Source organism: Leucoraja erinacea, chromosome 7 (assembly GCF_028641065.1).
Source record: "Leucoraja erinacea ecotype New England chromosome 7, Leri_hhj_1, whole genome shotgun sequence".
NCBI classification, from domain to species: Eukaryota; Metazoa; Chordata; class Chondrichthyes; order Rajiformes; family Rajidae; genus Leucoraja; species Leucoraja erinaceus.
In genome coordinates, this window is record NC_073383.1 from 49,855,968 (window position 1) to 49,874,339 (window position 18,372).

At 41.7% G+C, this 18,372-nt stretch overlaps 1 protein-coding gene across 6 annotated transcripts in view; it reads right to left on the bottom strand.

Moving 5' to 3' along the window:
* nme9 (NME/NM23 family member 9) overlaps window positions 1-18,372 on the bottom strand; it is a 141,725-nt gene that overhangs the window by 3,889 nt on the left and 119,464 nt on the right. For 3 of the 6 annotated variants that reach the window (XM_055638550.1, XM_055638552.1, XM_055638547.1), the window contains 8 exons: window positions 16,342-16,580; window positions 15,897-15,953; window positions 11,850-11,906; window positions 10,341-10,400; window positions 9,563-9,619; window positions 8,006-8,065; window positions 6,937-7,059; window positions 1,185-1,244 (listed from right to left, as the gene is read on the bottom strand). In XM_055638550.1, the coding sequence (XP_055494525.1) occupies window positions 1,185-1,244; window positions 6,937-7,059; window positions 8,006-8,065; window positions 9,563-9,619; window positions 10,341-10,400; window positions 11,850-11,906; window positions 15,897-15,953; window positions 16,342-16,580 (713 nt within the window). The remainder of the gene's footprint in view (window positions 1-1,184; window positions 1,245-6,936; window positions 7,060-8,005; window positions 8,066-9,562; window positions 9,620-10,340; window positions 10,401-11,849; window positions 11,907-15,896; window positions 15,954-16,341; window positions 16,581-18,372) is intronic. The other 3 variants (XM_055638549.1, XM_055638548.1, XM_055638551.1) reach the window with 3 other exon arrangements.

Here is an 18,372-nt window from a genome sequence, read left to right on the forward strand (position 1 = left end):
GTAATGGTGAATGGTTGTTTGTCAGGTTGGAGGCCAGTGACTAGTGGGGTGCCACAGGGATCTGTGTTGGGTCCACTGTTGTTTGTCATGTACATCAATGATCTGGATGATGGTGTGGTAAATTGGATTAGTAAGTATGCAGATGATACTAAGATAGGTGGGGTTGTGGATAATGAAGTAGATTTTCAAAGTCTACAGAGAGATTTATGCCAGTTGGAAGAGTGGGCTGAAAGATGGCAGATGGAGTTTAATGCTGATAAGTGTGAGGTGCTACATCTTGGCAGGACAAATCAAAATAGGATGTACATGGTAAATGGAGGTGAACAGAGGGATCTGGGAATAACTGTGCACAGTTCCCTGAAAGTAGAATCTCATGTAGATAGGGTGGTAAAGAAAGCTTTTGGTGTGCTGGCCTTTATAAATCAGAGCATTGAGTATAGAAGTTGGGATGTAATGTTAAAATTGTACAAGGCATTGGTGAGGCCAATTCTGGAGTATGATGTACAATTTTGGTCGCCTAATTATAGGAAGGATGTCAACAAAATAGAGAGAGTACAGAGGAGATTTACTAGAATGTTGCCTGGGTTTCAGCAACTAGGTTACAAAGAAAGGTTGAACAAGTTAGGGCTTTATTCTTTGGAGCGCAGAAGGTTAAGGGGGGACTTGATAGAGGTCTTTAAAATGATGAGAGGGATAGACAGAGTTGACGTGGATAAGCTTTTCCCACTGAGAGTAGGGAAGATTCAAACAAGGGGACATGACTTGAGAATTAAGGGACTGAAGTTTAGGGGTAACACGAGGAGGAACTTCTTTACTCAGAGTGTGGTGACTGTGTGGAATGAGCTTCCAGTGAAGGTGGTGGAGGCAGGTTTGTTTTTATCATTTAAAAATAAATTGGATAGTTATATGGACGGGAAAGGAATGGAGGGTTATGGTCTGAGCGCAGGTTTATGGGACTAGGGGAGAATACGTGTTCGGCACGGACTAGAAGAGTCGAGATGGCCTGTTTCCGTGCTGTAATTGTTATATGGTTATATGGTTATAAAGTGTGTTGCCAATGCAATGACAAATTATCAAGCAGTCAGACCAAGCAAGCTTTGATATTAATGAATTGGAATAACCAGTCATAATTGAAAGCAAAATTTAATCAAGAGCATTTTTTGTGAAACATGGACACCACTCACTCTCAGGGCTTTCTGCAGCCACTTCTGTTGTCTCTGTATCATTTGATGCCGGCAGTATATCTATAATATAAATAAGATAAGCAATGACATTAACAGAGGAAATATTTTACATTACTTTCCATTTCCAACTTTTAACCATCCGTACACAGATGCTGCCTGGCCCGCTGAGTTAACCTAACAGTTGTGTTTTGCTCAAGGTTCCAGCGTCTGCAATTCCTTGTATCTCCATTTCACTGCTCCACTGTGAAATCTCTTCAGAGTATGGTGCTTTGAAGAAGCTTTCCTCCACTCTCCAATGGAAATAATGGGAGACCTAATCCTCACTGCTCCTCCTCTGTGATTCCTGCTGCTTTCCTGCTACAACCAGGTTCCCTCACCTGTAGCCACATATCACTCATAGGGATTTGACCTGCCCCCACCTCTTTTCCATCTTTCTCCCTTGTACTTCAATCGATCTGAAGAAGGGTCCCGACCCGAAACGTCGCCTTCCTATGTTCTCAACAGATGCTGCTTAACCTGCTGAATTACTCCAGCACTTTGTGTTGTGCTCAAGATTCCAGCATCTGTACTTCCTTGTGTCAGCATGCATAAATACTGATACTGATGCTTAACGTTCTCCTAAATTGAAGTATTTTCTGCTTCTGATTATTCTGTTTTCCTATCTAACCCAGGTAATTCTGTTTCTCGTAAATCGCAATGGTTGAACGATGCTTTAGAGTGGCCAGAGGAGGAATCAAAAAGAAGCATATTGCAAATATGAAGAACTTACAGCAGGCAAAGCCATTCAGGAGCAGAGACTAGGTCAGTAGGTCTATTTCCAAAAGGCAATAGGGAGGGCAAAGACTATCCACAAAATATCACTGGCGGACAAGATTATGGAAAATTCCGATGCATTTTGTAAGTATAATAAGAGCAAGAGGGTGAGCAGACAAAGAGTAGGGCCCATTCGGAACCAAAGGACTAAAGGACATGGAGCTATCTCAAATGGACATTTCTCATACGCATTCATTAAGTAGAGTGGCACTGTGACTGCGGATTTCATGGTGAGTGACGAGGATGTCATGGAGCATGTTAACATTAAAGCAGATGAGGTATAGGTGTCTTAGCGGGCAAAAAGTGAGAAAATCCCTCGGCCAGAAGAGACATATCCCAGGCTGCAGTACGGGACAAGGGGGGAGATTATGGGACTCTGAGATTGTTAAATCTTCACTGGCCACAGGTGTATCATCTTTATTCAATATGGACATCAGGGAAACCCTGGTAATTACAAGCAAGTGAGTCTCACTTCAATGCAAAAAAAATCTGTGCAATAGGATTAATCTACACTTGGAAAGACAGGGGTTGATCAGGGATAGTCTGCACTGATTTGTTGATGTAAGGTCCCGTCTGAATAGTTAGATTTCATATTTTACGTAACAAAATATATTGAAGATCGATGTGATTTATGTATTCTACATGGAAGAGATCCCATATGGAAGTTTGGTCCAAATGTTTAGTGCCCATGGGAGTCAAAGATAATTTTAATATTTCTTGAATTGATAAATGTAATTAAACACATTTAAATTGAGTTCAAGCATTTTGATTTTTTTACTTAAACTAATAATTTGAAACATATTAATAAGTTTTAAGTTTGTGAAAGGTTGAAATATTCTATGGAATTTATAAGGAATGCCTTTTATATGGGAATAAAGATTGCTTATGAGTGCTAACAAATGTAACAAACAAATGTTGTTTAGAAGTTATATGCATTCATAACATTTACGTAATAAATAGCATTTAAAAATTATACTGTACACAAAAACACCATTGAGCTGTGATATAAATGTAACTGAAATCTTGAGCACTATTGGATTGTATTGAAAAGATTCAATGGTTACGATGAATCAGTGTAATACGTAAGAGTGTTTGCATATTTGCTTCCTGTGATTGACTTGCAATGATACTCTGTAACCTTAATCCTGGTTTTCCAACACTTACCTTGAACCTCATGGTACAAGTATTTATCTGTTTGATTCCAACTTGCTTAAGATTTTCCAACCAGCTATATTGGGAATGTCTGTGGGTTATCTGAGGACACAGCCCATTGCATGGTGAATGTAACGGCATCCCTGAAGAAGTACAAATGGCCAGTGTCTCTAGGTCAGGAAGCAGAAAGATCAGCCTGGTTTTCAGGTTTGGTACCTAAACAATTAATCATTCTGGAAAATGTGTGAGCGTGGGTTGCGGAAGAGGATGTGACCAGACAACTGCGATATCTCTGTTGATTGAATAACCTCCCAATATTTAATGTCTAGACTTCAACATAGGAATGGCAAATAGCCGCTGTCACTGATGGAATTGGAGATGGTAGGAATAATCCACGTCGGTAAAACGCATCTATTCAAGTGGTGTGGAGCGGACAGAGCATAATGGAAAGAAAATACTCAATGAATTAGCTATGGATCCCGTTCCAGACCTGACTGGAATCTTCCACTCAATATGTGAAAATGGATACATAAACTATAAAACATGGAACAGTAGAGCAGAGGACAAACCTTTCAGATCACGATGTCTGTGCCGACTATGATGCCAATTTAATCTGCACATTTGCCAGCACATGGTCCATATCCCTCCATTCCATACCTGTTCATGTGCCAATCTAAATGCCTCTTAAGCATTGCTGTCATATCTGCTTCCACCATTTCCCCTGGCAGAATCCTGGGGAAGTTAATCAGGATATGGGGAGAGTAGATTACGAGGAAAATTAATGGGAAGGTCAAGTCAAGTCAACTTTATTTGTTACATACAGATACAAGATGTGCAGTGAAATGAAAGTGGCAATGCCTGCGGGATTGTGCAAAACAACAGAACAACAGTACAACAGAACAGAACCAGTATTTACATTTTAAAAAAAAGACACAACAGTAAATTAGCCCCTGGTGAGATTAAAGTTTATGGTAGTGATGGCCTGTGGGAAGAAACTCCGTCTCATCCTCTCTGTTTTCGCAGCGTGACAGCGGAGGCATTTGCTTGACCGTAGCAGCTGGAACAGTCCATTGCTGGGGTGGTAGGGGTCCTTCATTATCTTGCTGGCTCTGGATCTGCACCTCCTGGTGTATAGGTCCTGCAGGGGGGGTGAGTGTATTTCCCATAGTGCATTCGGCCGAACGCACTACTCTCTGCAGAGCCTTCCTGTCCTGGGCAGAGCTGTTTCCAAACCAGATAGAGATGTTTCCGGTCAGAGTAGAAGGATTGAAGGATCCTCAGGGAGACTGAATTTCCTCAGCTGCCTGAGGTGGTAAAGGCGCTGCCTTGCCTTTCTCACCAATGCAGTAATGTGTGTTGTCCATGTCAGATCTTCTGTGATGTGGACTCCCAGGTATTTAAAGCTTCTCACCCTATCCACAGTAGTCCCATTTATCTCCAGTGGTGTGTACGTCCTTGGCTGTTGTGCCCTTCTAAAGTCCACAATCAGCCCCTTAGTTTTAGTGACATTCAAGAGGAGGCTGTTGTTCCGACACCAGAGTGCCAGGTTAGCCACCTCCTCCCGGTAGGCCTTCTCATCGTTATCGGAGATTAGGCCCACCACCACAAGGTCATCAGCAAAGTTGATGATGGATTTGGAGCTGAACCTGGCCACACAGTCATGTGTGTACAGGGAGTACAGTAGGGGGCTGAAGACGCAACCCTGGGGGCGATCCTGTGTTCAGGGTGAGGGGGTTGGAGGTATGTCTCCCCAACTTGACCACTTGGGGCCTGGCAGTGAGAAAGTCCAGGACTCAGGCACACATGGGAGAGTGTTCAGTCCCATCATTTTATCCCATCATTTCCATGTAAACTCTTGGACCAATAAAAGAGAATGAGCACGAGGAGGAGGTGAAGACCAGACGACACCCGGGCTTCTCCAAATTTCATCTCTAGTCTTCTAAATTAACATTAGAAAATTTCCACCTTCCCAGACCACCTCAAAGTTATCCTTTTGTGTTTTTCCTTAGTGCCCCCCAAAAAAATCGATCATTCTCAAGCTTAACAGAAGCCACTTCAGTAGAGAATTCCACTGTGCTGTCTGTATGGAGTTTGTACATTCTGATCTGATTGGATAGTATTATAGTATTATCTGATCTGATTGGATAGTATGTTGGATAGTATGCAAAGCAAGGTTTTTCATTTTAACTCGCTATACATAACAATAATAAACCTAAACCTGATAATGTGGGGAGAATATGAATGGGATTGGGTGTAGGATTAGTCTAAATGGGGAACTGATGATCTCACGGAATTCAGTGGCCAAAATGACTTGCTTCCATGCTGCTGATCTGGACGGAGGTGATGACTGGAGTCCCTGCAGCAGCCTGGGGCTCGCCTGGATCGGGTGCTGCTCCAGAAGCGCTCAGACCGGACTGGACTTTGAAAATGGCGCCAAAACCTGGCAACTCATGCATGTGGGCTCGGTGGACTATTTCTAATCGGGGAATATACTTGGGTATGGCAATACTTTAGTGAACTGTACTAAACAAAAGAATCTTACTGTATGTCTGTACATGTGACAATAAAGAACCATTGATCATTAGTTCTATAATCTTCAGCCATAGGAAGCAAATGCTCCAAAAACGTATGTTTTCATGAATTCATCTTTCCCATAGTGTGGAGGTCTATTGTGTATAATATTTCCACAAAGAACCCCCTCTCATCCCAAGAATAATTTGGACAAATCTGTTCCCCCTCAGGGGTATATATATCCTTCTTTAAACAAGGACACCAAATCTGTGTTTAAGAAGGACCTGCAGATGCTGGAGAATCGAAGGTTAGACTGAGTCTGAAGAAGGGTTTTGGCCCGAAACGTTGCCTATTTCCTTCGCTCCATAGATGCTGCTGCACCCGCTGAGTTTCTCCAGCTTTTTTGTGTAACCACCAAATCTGTGAATGGCATGCCTTGTGAGCTCACCAATCCTGAAAGAATTGCATCTTTATCATATCTTCAAACCATTTGCTGGAAAAGCAAGCACACTGAAATGCATATTTTGGATTCACTAATACTTAATACTGTAAATTCCTCGCTCTCATTACACTCATGGTTCCCCACATTTTCCAAGATGTTCTTTACATTTGTTACAGTCAGACAGACATACAATATTAGTTTAGCATCTCTGCCATTTCCCATCAATAATTTCCAGTAGTTGTCTCTATCGGTTTACTTTCACAAACACATTCCTTCCCTTTCTGTGGGGGTGTATAAATCTGGTTTTAATCAGCGGGACGGGCAGCCACGCCACCATCACCTTGTTTCACATTTCTCGTCAGGAGACATCCACTTCAGGGCAGCTAGGGTCAATGGGAGAGAATAGGAAGAGTGGAAGGAATGGACCACATGGCATTCCCTCAGGAGAGCTGACTTCCTCCCATACCCCAAAGATTGTCCAGTTGACTGCAGTAAATTGCTCTAGAAGTGAAAGTGTATGATAAGAGTTTGTATGGAAATTAAAAGAAATGTGGGAGGGAATAACATTTGATTAGAATAGTTGAATGCTTGCTGATTGATACAGGCACAGTGAGTCAAAGGAACTGTTTCTGTGCTGTATGATTCCATGACTCCATGATTAGGAGATGATGGTGAGAACACACCACCGTGCTCATTCGACAATGAACTGCATAAGGCAGAACTTGCTTTTTCTCTCAGCTGCAGCATCAGCACGCTCGCAATGCAGCAGGGACAGTGTACCAAAGCCCCAAGTGGAAACTACTTCCAGTGGAGAATCTCTACTGGAATTATTACCTTCTTCATTAGCTCGCTCCTCTGCAGCTTCTTCTTGTGAACTCTTCTGCAAGCTCTCATCGCAAGTGCCCCCTGAGTTCAAAGACTGTGAGTCTACTGCAGCAGCCTGGGGCTCGCCTCGAGCTGTGAGAGAGAAAAGAATGAAAACAATGTTTTAGCAGTTCAATCCAATCCATAAAATCCAGCTTGTCCAGTTCTATCAGAAGATCATCAAGTTCAGTGATGTCCCCTTAATATTCCTCACAAATATGTCCAATCATCCCAACCTCCCTTCATATGTCAGTCCAGCCTCACCAAGAATTAGGAACTTTCACTACATTCCCTCCATAATAAGAACATGCTCCCACAGAGGAGAATCTAGAAAAAGAATAATCTAGAAATGTGAGGAAACCGGAGCACCCGGGGAAATTCTTTGCGGTCAATAGGAGAATGTGCAAATTCGACACAGGGAGTACCCGTGGTCACAATGGTATTGAGAATCTTACGGCCGTGCACCCAGTGGCCCCTGGGATTTGGCAGAAGAAGTGAATCATCTCACAACTTCCCCTCCCACCCGTTCCATCATATACGTCCTGCCCATTTATGGCAGAATCTGCAGGCCCTACATTGGTTCATTGGCCACCTCAAAGTCCACAAAACCAAAGAGGAAAGAAGACTTCAATCCAAACCTTAATCCGTGCAAGTGTGAGGGGTTGTACTTTGGGAGGTCAAATCTAAGGTGTAAGAATACGGTTAATAGCATAACCATAATTGGTGTACAGAGGGTTCTTGGGGTCCAAGTCCACAACGCCTTGACAGTAGCAACACAAGTAGAAAGAGTGGTACAGATGATATTGGGCCTGCTGCCTTCATTGGTCAAGACCTTGAGTATAAGTATTGGGAAGTAATGTTACCGATTTTTAAAATGAGTACAGTTCTGGTCATCCTATTACAAGGAGGATGTGGGGGCTTTGGAGAGGTGCAGGAGTTCCTGCCTAGGATGCTGCCTAGGATGTTGCTTTCATGTGATGAAGAGATTTAACTAAACATGCAGGCCTGTATTTCTTAGATTACTGAGAGGTGCACTTACTCTCATTATCTACTGCAGTTTTCTCTGTCGAGTCCATTGCATCAGCTCCCAGCTGTGCAGCTAAAAAGCAACAGAAAACAAGTGCATAAAATATTACTAGGTCTCATGCAAGATGATATATTATTATATTCTGCATGTGATTTATTTAATGTTTCTGTGGAGAATTGGCTCAAAATCCCTGTACTTCGATTTTAAAAAGATCTCCCCATCAAGCGGGTAGCACAAAGACCAAAAATATTCCAGATACAATCTTTCCCCTCGATTAAGTTTTACGGTTTAAAAAGGGAAAGAGCTCGGTGATGCTGACTGGTATCGAGCAGCCTCTACGGGTGGAGAGCGCATAGGACATGGTGGAGTAAAAAAACCTGGCTGTGCTGCCCCCGATGGAGGAGGGCCACAGCTGCAGCAGGACCGCCAGTGATGTTGCAAAGCTACAGGCATCCCGAGAATGAAGCAGCCTTGGTGATCAGCCATGGTGGCCTCCCTGCCTGTAACGTCCACATGTTTCAATAATCACTGCTGGCCATTATACCTAGGAAGGATCAGAGGGTCACAAAAGGACACAAAATATTGGAATAACTCAGCAGGTCAAGCAGCACCTTGTGTCCTTTTGTGTAAACCAACAACTGCAATTCCTTGTTTCTATAAGGATCAAGGGAGACAGGCAAGGGAGAGTTAGCTATAAATATAATGAGACTTCCAATACAGACATGACGGTCTAAGCTTTGTCATGGGAAAAGGTGACTGGATGCTAAGAGAAAAATAGGATTTGCTCAAAGCTTCTTCATAAAACTATACATACCTACTGATTCCTGCGAATCTCTTGTCACTAATGCCTTAAAGTGGAGAAGCTTGCAGGACTCAGAATGATATTAAGGATCTTATGGTCTTGGAGGCATCGGAGTGGGTGCAGAAGAGGTTTATCAGGATGCTTTCTTGATTAGAGGGGATTAGCTATCAGAAGAGAATAGACAAACTTGGAGCTTCAGAGGCTGAGAGGAGACGTTAAAAGGTTATAAAGTTGTGAGAAGCATAGATTGGGTAGGCTGTCAGAGTTTTCCACAGGGTGGACAAAATAAATACTGGTGAATTGGGCAGAGAAGAGGGGGATGGTGTGCGTGTGTGTATATATATAGCGGGGAGGGGAGGGGTAGAGAGGAGGAGGGTGGAGTTTAAAGGAGATATGTGGGACATGTTTTTCACACAGAAAGTGGTGGGTGCCTGGAGCCTATTGCCAAGGAAAGTGGTGGAAGCACATACGCTAGCAATGTTTAAGAGGTATTTAGCCAGGCACATGAATATGCAGCAAATGGAGGGACGTGTATCATGTGCAGGCAGAAGAGATTAGTTCCCTTTGGCATCCTGTTTGACATAGACTGTGTAGGCTGAACGGCCTGTTCTTGTGTTGGATGTTTGATGTTCTATGTAACAAGGGATTGCCAAAGAAAAAGATTTGTTGCATAAATTAGGATAGTGCTATCTTGTGATGAAGAGATTTAACTAAACCTGTAAGCCAATACTTCTTATACAAGAATGATAACTAAGAGGTGCACTTACTCTCATTATCTTCTGCATTCTCTGTCGAGTCAATTGCATCAGCTCCCAGCTGTGAGTCTGAAATGCAGGAGAAAAGAATGAATAAAATAAATTATGTTATTCAAGGTGTTAAGCTATTATAGCACTACTTCTTCATCATACATCAAACGGCGAATGTGCAAATTCGACACAGAGAGCACCCGTGGTCAGAATGGTATTGAGAATCTTACGGCCGTGCACCCAGAGGTCCCTGGTATTTGGCAGAAGAAGTGGATCATCTCACAACTTCCCCTCCCACCCGTTCCATCATGTACGTCCTGCCCATCTATGGCAGAATCTGCATGCCCTACATTGGTTCATTGGCCACCTCAAAGTCCACAAAATCAAAGAGGAAAGAAGACTTCAATCCAAACCTTAATCCGTGCAAGTGTGAGGGGTTGTACTTTGGGAGGTCAAATCTAAGGAGTAAGAATACGGTTAATAGCATAGCCATAATTGGTGTACAGAGGGTTCTTGGGGTCCAAGTCCATAACGCCTTGACAGTAGCAGCACATAGAAAGAGTGGTACAGATGATATTGGGCCTGCTGCCTTCATTGGTCAAGACTTTGCGTATAAGTGTTGGGAAGTAATGTTACCGATTTTTAAAATATGTATAGTTCTGGTCATACTATTACAAGGAGGATGTGGAGGCTTTGGAGAGGTGTAGGGGTTTACCAGGATGCTGCCTATAATGTTGCTTTCATGTGATGACTAAACCTGCAGGCCTGTATTTCGTAGATAACTGAGAGGTGCACTTACTCTCATTATCTACTGCAGTTTTCTCTGTCGAGTCCATTGCATCAGCTCCCAGCTGTGCAGCTAAAAAGCAACAGGAAACAAGTGCATAAAATATTACTAGGTGTCATGCAAGATTTAATTAATGTTTCTGTGGAGAAATGGCTCAAAATCCCTGTACTTCGATTTTAAAAAGATCATCCCATCAATCGAGTAGCACAAGACCAAAAATATTCCAGATACAATCTTTCCTCTCGATTAAGTTGTACGGTCTAAAAAAGGAAAGAGCTCGGTGATGCTGACTGGTATCGAGCAGCCTCTACGGGTGGAGAGCGCATAGTACATGGTGGAGGAAAAAAACCCGGCTGTGCTGCCCCCGATGGAGGAGGGCCATAGCTGCATTAGGACCGGCAGTGATGTTGCAAAGCTACAGGCATCCTGAGAATGAAGCAGCCTTGGTGATCAGCCATGGTGGCCTCCCTGCCTGTTATGTCCACGTTTCAATAATCACTGCCGGCCATTAATCCTAGGAAGGATCAGAGGGTCACAAAAGGACACAAAATATTGGAATAACTCAGCAGGTCAAGCAGCACCTTGTGTGCTTTTGTGTAAACCAGCAACTGCAATTCCTTGTTTCTACAAGGATCGAGGGAGACAGGCCCTTGGAGTTAGCAATTAAAAGAATGAGATTTCAAATACGGACATGACTGTCCAAGCTCTGGGAAAAGATGACTGGATGCTGAGAGGAAAATAGGATTTGCTCAAAGCTTCTTCATAAAACTATACATAACTACTGATTCCTGCAAATCTCTTGTCACTAATGCCTTGAAGTGGACTCAGAATGATATTGAGGATCTTATGGCCTTGGAGGCATCGGAGTGGGTGCAGAAGAGTTTTATCGGGCTGCTTTCTTGATTCGAGGGTATTAGCTATCAGGAGAAAATAGACAAACTTGGAGCTTCAGAGGCTGAGAGGAGACTTGTTAAAAAATTATGAAGTTATGAGAAGCATAGATTGGGTAGGCTGTCATAGTTTTTCACAGGGTGGAAAAATTAAATACTGATGGGAATTGGGCTGATGTGAGGGTGGTGGTGTGCGTGTGTGTATATACGGGAGGGGAGGGGGGTAAGAGAGGAGGAGGGTGGAGTTTAAAGGAGATATGTGGGACATGTTTTTCACACAGAAAGTGGTGGGTGCCTGGAGCCTATTGCCAAGGAAAGTGGTGGAAGCACATACGCTAGCAATCTTTAAGAGGTATTTAGCCAGGCACATGAATATGCAGCAAATGGAGGGACGTGTATCATGTGCAGGCAGAAGGGATTAGTTTCATTTGGCATCCTGTTTGACATAGACTTTGTAGGCTGAAGGGCCTGTTCTTGTGTTGGATGTTTGATGTTTTATGTAACAAGGGATTGACAAAGAAAAAAGATTTGTTGCATAAATTAGAATAGTGCTGTCTTGCGATGAAGAGATTTAACTAAACCTGTAAGCCAATACTTCTTAGACAGGATGATAACTGAGAGGTGCACTTACTCTCATTATCTTCTGCATTCTCTGTCGAGTCAATTGCATCAGCGCCCAGCTGTGAGTCTGAAATGCAAGAGAAAAGAATGTATAAAATAAATTATGTTATTCAAGGTGTTAAGCTAATATAGCACTACTTCTTCATCATACATTGAAATGATACTGATTTACCTGATAATTTTCCGTATGTATTTTTTAAACTGCTTCTGTGGAGAATTGCCTCAAAATCATTGTATTTTAATTTTACAATGATCTTTCAATCCAGCAATATCACAAACAATAATATTCCTAACTCAATTCTTCCTCTCCACTGAATTGGACGGTTCCAAGAAAGGAAAGCCACAGTAATCCCAAGGGTTCTAGATTGACGAGAGGCCAAAGAGCCCAGTGCTGCTGACCAAAGATAGTATATTTGTTGCTGACTGGTAAAGAACAGCCTCTGCTGGTGGAGTGTGCATAGGACATGGTTGAGGAAAAACCTGGCTGTACTGCCCCCCAGTGGAGGAGGGACACAGATTCAGATTCAATTTTAATTGTCATTGTCAGTGTACAGTACAGAGACAACGAAATGCATTGACCACAGCTGCAGCATGGTCGAAAATTTTATTGCAAAGTTCCAGGCATCCTAAGAATGAAGCAGACAAAAAAAGCTGGAGTAACTCAGCAGGACAGGCAGTATCTCTGGAGAGAAGGAATGGGTGACGTTTCTGGTCGAGACCGTTCTTTAGATTTCTTTAGAATGAAGCACCCTTGCTAATCAGCCTTGGTGGCTTCCCTGCCAGTTATGTCCACATAGTTGTCGACTGCCAGTCAATAAATCTGCCAGCAACAACCAGATGGTGACAGGGCCCTTGGAATTGGCTAGAAAAAGAATGGGAAAGGTGGATACAAGGAAGCTAGACAAAAGTGCTGGAGAAACTCAGCGGATGCAGCAGCATCTATGGAGCAAAGGAAATAGGCAACGTTTCGGGCCAAAACCTTTCTTCAGACTAAATGGACACAAGGATCTGCAGATGTTGGTTTACAAAAAGATAAAAACTGCTGGAATAACTCAGCGGGGTTGGGTAGCATCTCTGAAGGACATGGAAATGTGGCATTTTGGGTCGGGACCCTTCTTCAGACTAAAGAGTCTCAAGGTGAGTTCTGACCCGAAATGTTGCCGATAGATGATCTCCAGAAATTCTGCCTGACCCCATTGAGTTAATCTAGCACTTTGTGTCCTTTAATGAAAAAGGCATGTTAGTTTATTAAAGATGTCAGTTGTAACAAAGAGGACAGCTGGCACAAGGTAGGACAGCGACACATTACATAATGAATTCCGTCGTCAGGTGAGGATGCGTAACTCTTTCCCTCCAGACAGAGGGTGATGTCGGAAGTGACTTCCTCTGGGAAGGGGGAGTGATCTCACAAGCAACTTAAAGATAGAGGAGTCAGGGGATATGGGGAGAAGGCAGGAACGGGGTACTGATTGTGGATGATCAGCAATGATCACATTGAATGGCGGTGCTGGCTCGAAGGGTCGAATGGCCTACTCCTGCACCTATTATCTATTGTCTATATAAATATCAGAGAAGTATCAAAAAGTGGTGAGCTGGCACATTGATGTAATGGAAATACTTTGTGTACTAGGTCTAATGAGGGTTTCTTGAGCAGAGGTGGAAGCTTTATTCCACAGATGATTTTGCTGTGTTTGACCCTGGATAACTTGCCCAGGTGCCCAAGATAGGCAATAATGGGACATACATTCATCCAAAATATAAAACCAATCTTCATGGTAGGATGCTAACCAATAGGGTTACCTCACAGAAGCCATTACCCAGAGAGGAAGCACGGTCTATCAGTTTTCTTGGAAATGAATGGTGAAATCCGGTCTTGCTGTTCGTCAACACCCACACAACGCTTCCCTTGGCAGTGACGATTGTGGAAGATTAAACTGTGGAAAATTACTTTTATCTTACAGTGACTGATTCACAAATCTTTGCCACAATTTGGCCGTTCCAACATTAGAAGTAATCTCACTGGTCAGTCTGCATTAGCCCCATTAATTAAGGTGGCTGAAAAGGATTGGAATTGCTCTAGCTCTCAATATTAGTTACAATAAAGGCAACAGCCAAAAATCCCAATTACTAACATCATAACACATTGAATGCATCCACTAATTTTCCAACGTTAAGCAGCTGGATATACAACATCCTAGTCTCTGCCCCATTTCTCCTGAATATTGTTCAAGCCTTTGGCCTGCCAAAATGGTAGTGCCCCCTCTGGAAACTGTATACAAGAATACAGGGAAAGGGATTAATCATATCCAAATAACAACATGAGCCGGTGTAGGAAACAGTGTCTATAGCCAGATTTATTTGGGATAATCAGCATGGTTTTCTGCAAGGGTCATGTTTCACAAATGTGGTTGTATCTTTTGGGGAAGTGACAAAGATAGTTGATGAGGTTCAGGCAGTGGATGCTGTTCACATCATAAACATTTATAAACATTTATAAACATGTAAAACATGTGATAAGGTCCCACAGGGTAGATGGGTCTAGAAGATTAAGTCACATTGAATGTGTGGCGAGTTGCTGAAATGGAAATATAGAACATAGAATATACAAGAACAGGTCCTTTTAGACAGGCACATGAACCAGCTGGTGATAGATGAATATGGGTCATGGGCAGGCAGATTAGATTAGTTTTAATTACATCAAAGTTCCCACAGAGATGGTAGGCCATCAGGCCTGTTCCTCTGCTGTACGGTTATATTTTCTAGGTGTCTGCAGGATTTGGCCAAGTGGAAACCTGTTGGGAGGTTGAAAGAAAAGTTTCCATTTCACAGCCCAGCTGTTCTAATTCACGGGGACAGAGAGCAGATTGTATTGCCAGAGGAAGAGAGAAGTGATGGGTGACGATCACAACACCTTCTCCACCACTCCCTGTGATTCTGCTCAGGCCACCCTGGCAATCCCCTCTCCACACAATACACAAAGGCTGTAGGCAGGGGCATGCAGCTCACATAGCGGAGAAGGGCTGAGAGAACATTAGACCCACATCACCCACGTCATTTCTAACTTTAATCTGTTTTGATGAAAATTCTAAATTGATGGATAACTGCTTCTGGAATCTTGCTTATTTATAGTGCTGACCATGAGAGTGTTAAAAACACACAAAAATAACGTACTGAGAAACCAATTGGTTCCTGATTAGACCACTGAAATGTAAAGCAGGTTATAAATGTCTCTTCAAATGTATTTTCGTGAATTAGTTTGGTATGCACCTTTCTGGTGCAAAAACAAGTTTGACTTCTCACAGAAAGTTACGCAAACACCAGAGTGAAGGGAAAGGAGCCATAACATTGACAGGATTTGCAATTTCACATGGAGTTGAATTTTACTCCACCTGCATTATTTACCTTTTTTGCACATGTTAGCAAAAAAACCCCAATAGTTTTGAATTTTGGATCAATAAAAAGAACGTTCAAACTTGTTTCTTTAAATATATTATCTCAATGATTATGCCTCCCTAGTTAACATTTTCCGAAGGGTTCTCGCGTGAGCGATGTTCTCAGTATTGGGCATGTTTGTCTCTCAAACTGACCCCAAGCAGCGAGATTAAAACGTCAAGACCTACATCGCCAACCACGTTACCCAGTTTGACCACAATGTGCTGAGTTTCCTCACACCGTGTCACACGGTAAGTTTGAGCACTATTGAAGAAGGTTGCCACACAAAGTGCTGGAGCACCTCAGGGCTCAGGCAGCATCTCTGGAAAACATAGATAGGTGAGGTTTCGGGTCAAGATCCTTCTTCAAAACTAATTCAACATGGATAGGTCATAGAGTCATAGAGAGATACAGTGTGGAAACTTTGGCCCAACTTGTGTTGGAGATGTCAGAGGTTATGGGAGAAGGCAGGAGAATGGGGTTGGGAGGGATAGATAAATCAGCCATGATTGAATGGCGGAGTAGACTTGATGGGACGAATGGCCTAATTCTACTCCTATTCCTTATGACCTTATGACATCTTGTTCAGTTAATTAAAATGGCCTTTGGAGTACTGCACACATACCTTCAGACTCCTCCTTATACTCTGGGTAAATCACTTTCTCCAAGGTTGGTTCAATACCTGAAAGTAAAGCAGCAGCATTGTCAATTTATGTTTAATAAGTGTATAGGGAAAAGACTTCCAAAATTAAAGCGATATCTCATCTCTTTCATGGGTGGCCCTGACAAAAACTGCAGTTTGTTGCCTCAGTGCATGAAATTAAGCATTCATCAGCTGGAAAAGGCAAGAGGTAAGAGTTCAGATGATCGATGATGAAGATTAGGTTGGGAATACAAGTTTGGGGTATGAGGAAGAGTTGGACCATGTAACCGATGGATAGTTTCCATTCAAATGGTGCATTAATTTCATGCAAAGATTGAAAGGTTTCACAAAATCAACACCATAATCTGAGACAGAACCCACATATAACTTCTTCCCCCCTGTTATATGAATAGTCAAAGGCCCCTACCTTGCACAATTCCATCTGCTCCTATATTTATGTCCCCAAATATAAACTGGATTTTTTCTGTGGCTTGCATCTGATCAGAGGCACCATGCAAGGAATTCCGTAACATGTCCTTTGCAAACTTGGCTCGTAAAGAATCTGGTGCTATTTTCTTGGCTTCCTCAGGATCTGTGGGACCCATTAAACTTCTCCATTCTTCCACAGCATTCTCCTTACTTAGAATCATCATCAATGATGGACCTCTGTAGAGGGCAGAGCAGTATCAGATTCAACTCATTTTAAACTACATTACATATTTACGAAAGGTGCACAATTTCCTGCCAAATGTAAGCCTAACAAAGATAAAGTGGCAAAAAAAGATAGACACAAAAAGTTGGAGTAATTCAGTGGGTCAGCCAGCATCTCTGGAGAAAAGGGATAGGTGACGTTTCGGGTCAAGACCCTTTTTCAGACTGAGAGTCATGGGAAATTGAAACGAGAGATATAGATGGTAATATAGAGAGATATAAAACAAATGAATGAAGGATATGCAAAAAAGTAACATGATGAAGGAAACAAGCCATTGATAAAGATAAAGGCCATTTTTATTTATTCATCTTTATTTATTCATTTATTTATTTATTTATTTATTTTTTAAATCGCTGGACAATTTAATAGTTGGATTAAAGTAAAATGCGACTTCGAACGCCCTCAACGCCTAGAACGTGACGGATCATAATATCAGGACAAAACAAAAGGTAAGTCGTTTATGTCACATATAACCTTGCTTCTTGGGGTGGCTTTCATCTAATTTTACGATGCAAAAATCTTATTTGGGCTCCATACGAACCGGCAGTGTCTTTGCCTGCCGACAAGGGGTTTAAATTCACGGCAACCTTCCCATCAATCGCATTCCAGAAACACCCACTCGCAAGATGATTTAAATCCTCATTTTGTTTTGGAAAATCATGTCATAAATCGTCTATAATTTGTGTTATTGTCTATCCATAGTTGATATTTTTATACTAAATATCCACAACAGTTTTAGCCACATGTATTGTGCAAAAAATAATAATTTTGATTATATTGAGGGTGGATGTTTCTAGATTAATTTATGGGAATTAAACATTAAATTCATGAAATCATGTTATATTGTGAATTCTTGTGTGAATGGGATTAGTTTGTTATTTGGATGCTTAGGCTATAAAAAAAATTATCCTTTAGATCTAGTAATTGAATTTAGATGAATTTAATTGATTAGATCAATTGATTTGATGAAAGTGATGAATATGAATTTTTTGTTAGGTGTTCATTATTTGTTTTAGCGTTTAACTTTATAATATCTACCTTTTTTCTAAAACTGCAAATAATAACTTGTTTCTGTTAATGGTGTTCAGTGTTTTTATTCCTTCACATTTTAAGCAGGTGTCTCCAAAGAAGAAATGCAAAATTGTCAATCCGAATGCCCAGCAAAAGACTGATTTAGACAGCATTCGCAAAGATTATCTGAATTTGGACTACTCCAAATGTGATGATCTATAGGACATTCTTAATGGGAAAGTAGTGGGTAGAAAGGCATGTCATGCGTGGTTTGAAGAGCAAAAACTTGTAGTTTACAATGCCATAATTGAAAAGTTGAGGAAAAACAAGGTGGACAGAGTTGCTTATTGGTTACAATCTGAGGAGTATGATGATGCTACTGATTACGATATGCCAATGTACCAGCTAGCAACTGTTCTTCTCCATAAAGACTTGGTCTATTGCTAGAAATTGTAATTTATTTACCTATCTGTTATGGACTTACAGCAGCTTTAATAATATTAAAGTTCTGATCTTGAGAATATCACATTTTTGAATTTTCAAGGCAGTCTGGGTGTTTATTACTATTTCCGTCACAACGGTCAATTTTGTAATTAGCTACAATTAGGTAACTAGCTAATTATATGCTTTAATTTCAGGTCATCCAAGTAAGATGTTTCAGAATGCTTCAATCTATAATAACTGAAAATTTCATTCAGTTCTCTTAATTTTTAAGAAAGTTATGGGCTTTTGACT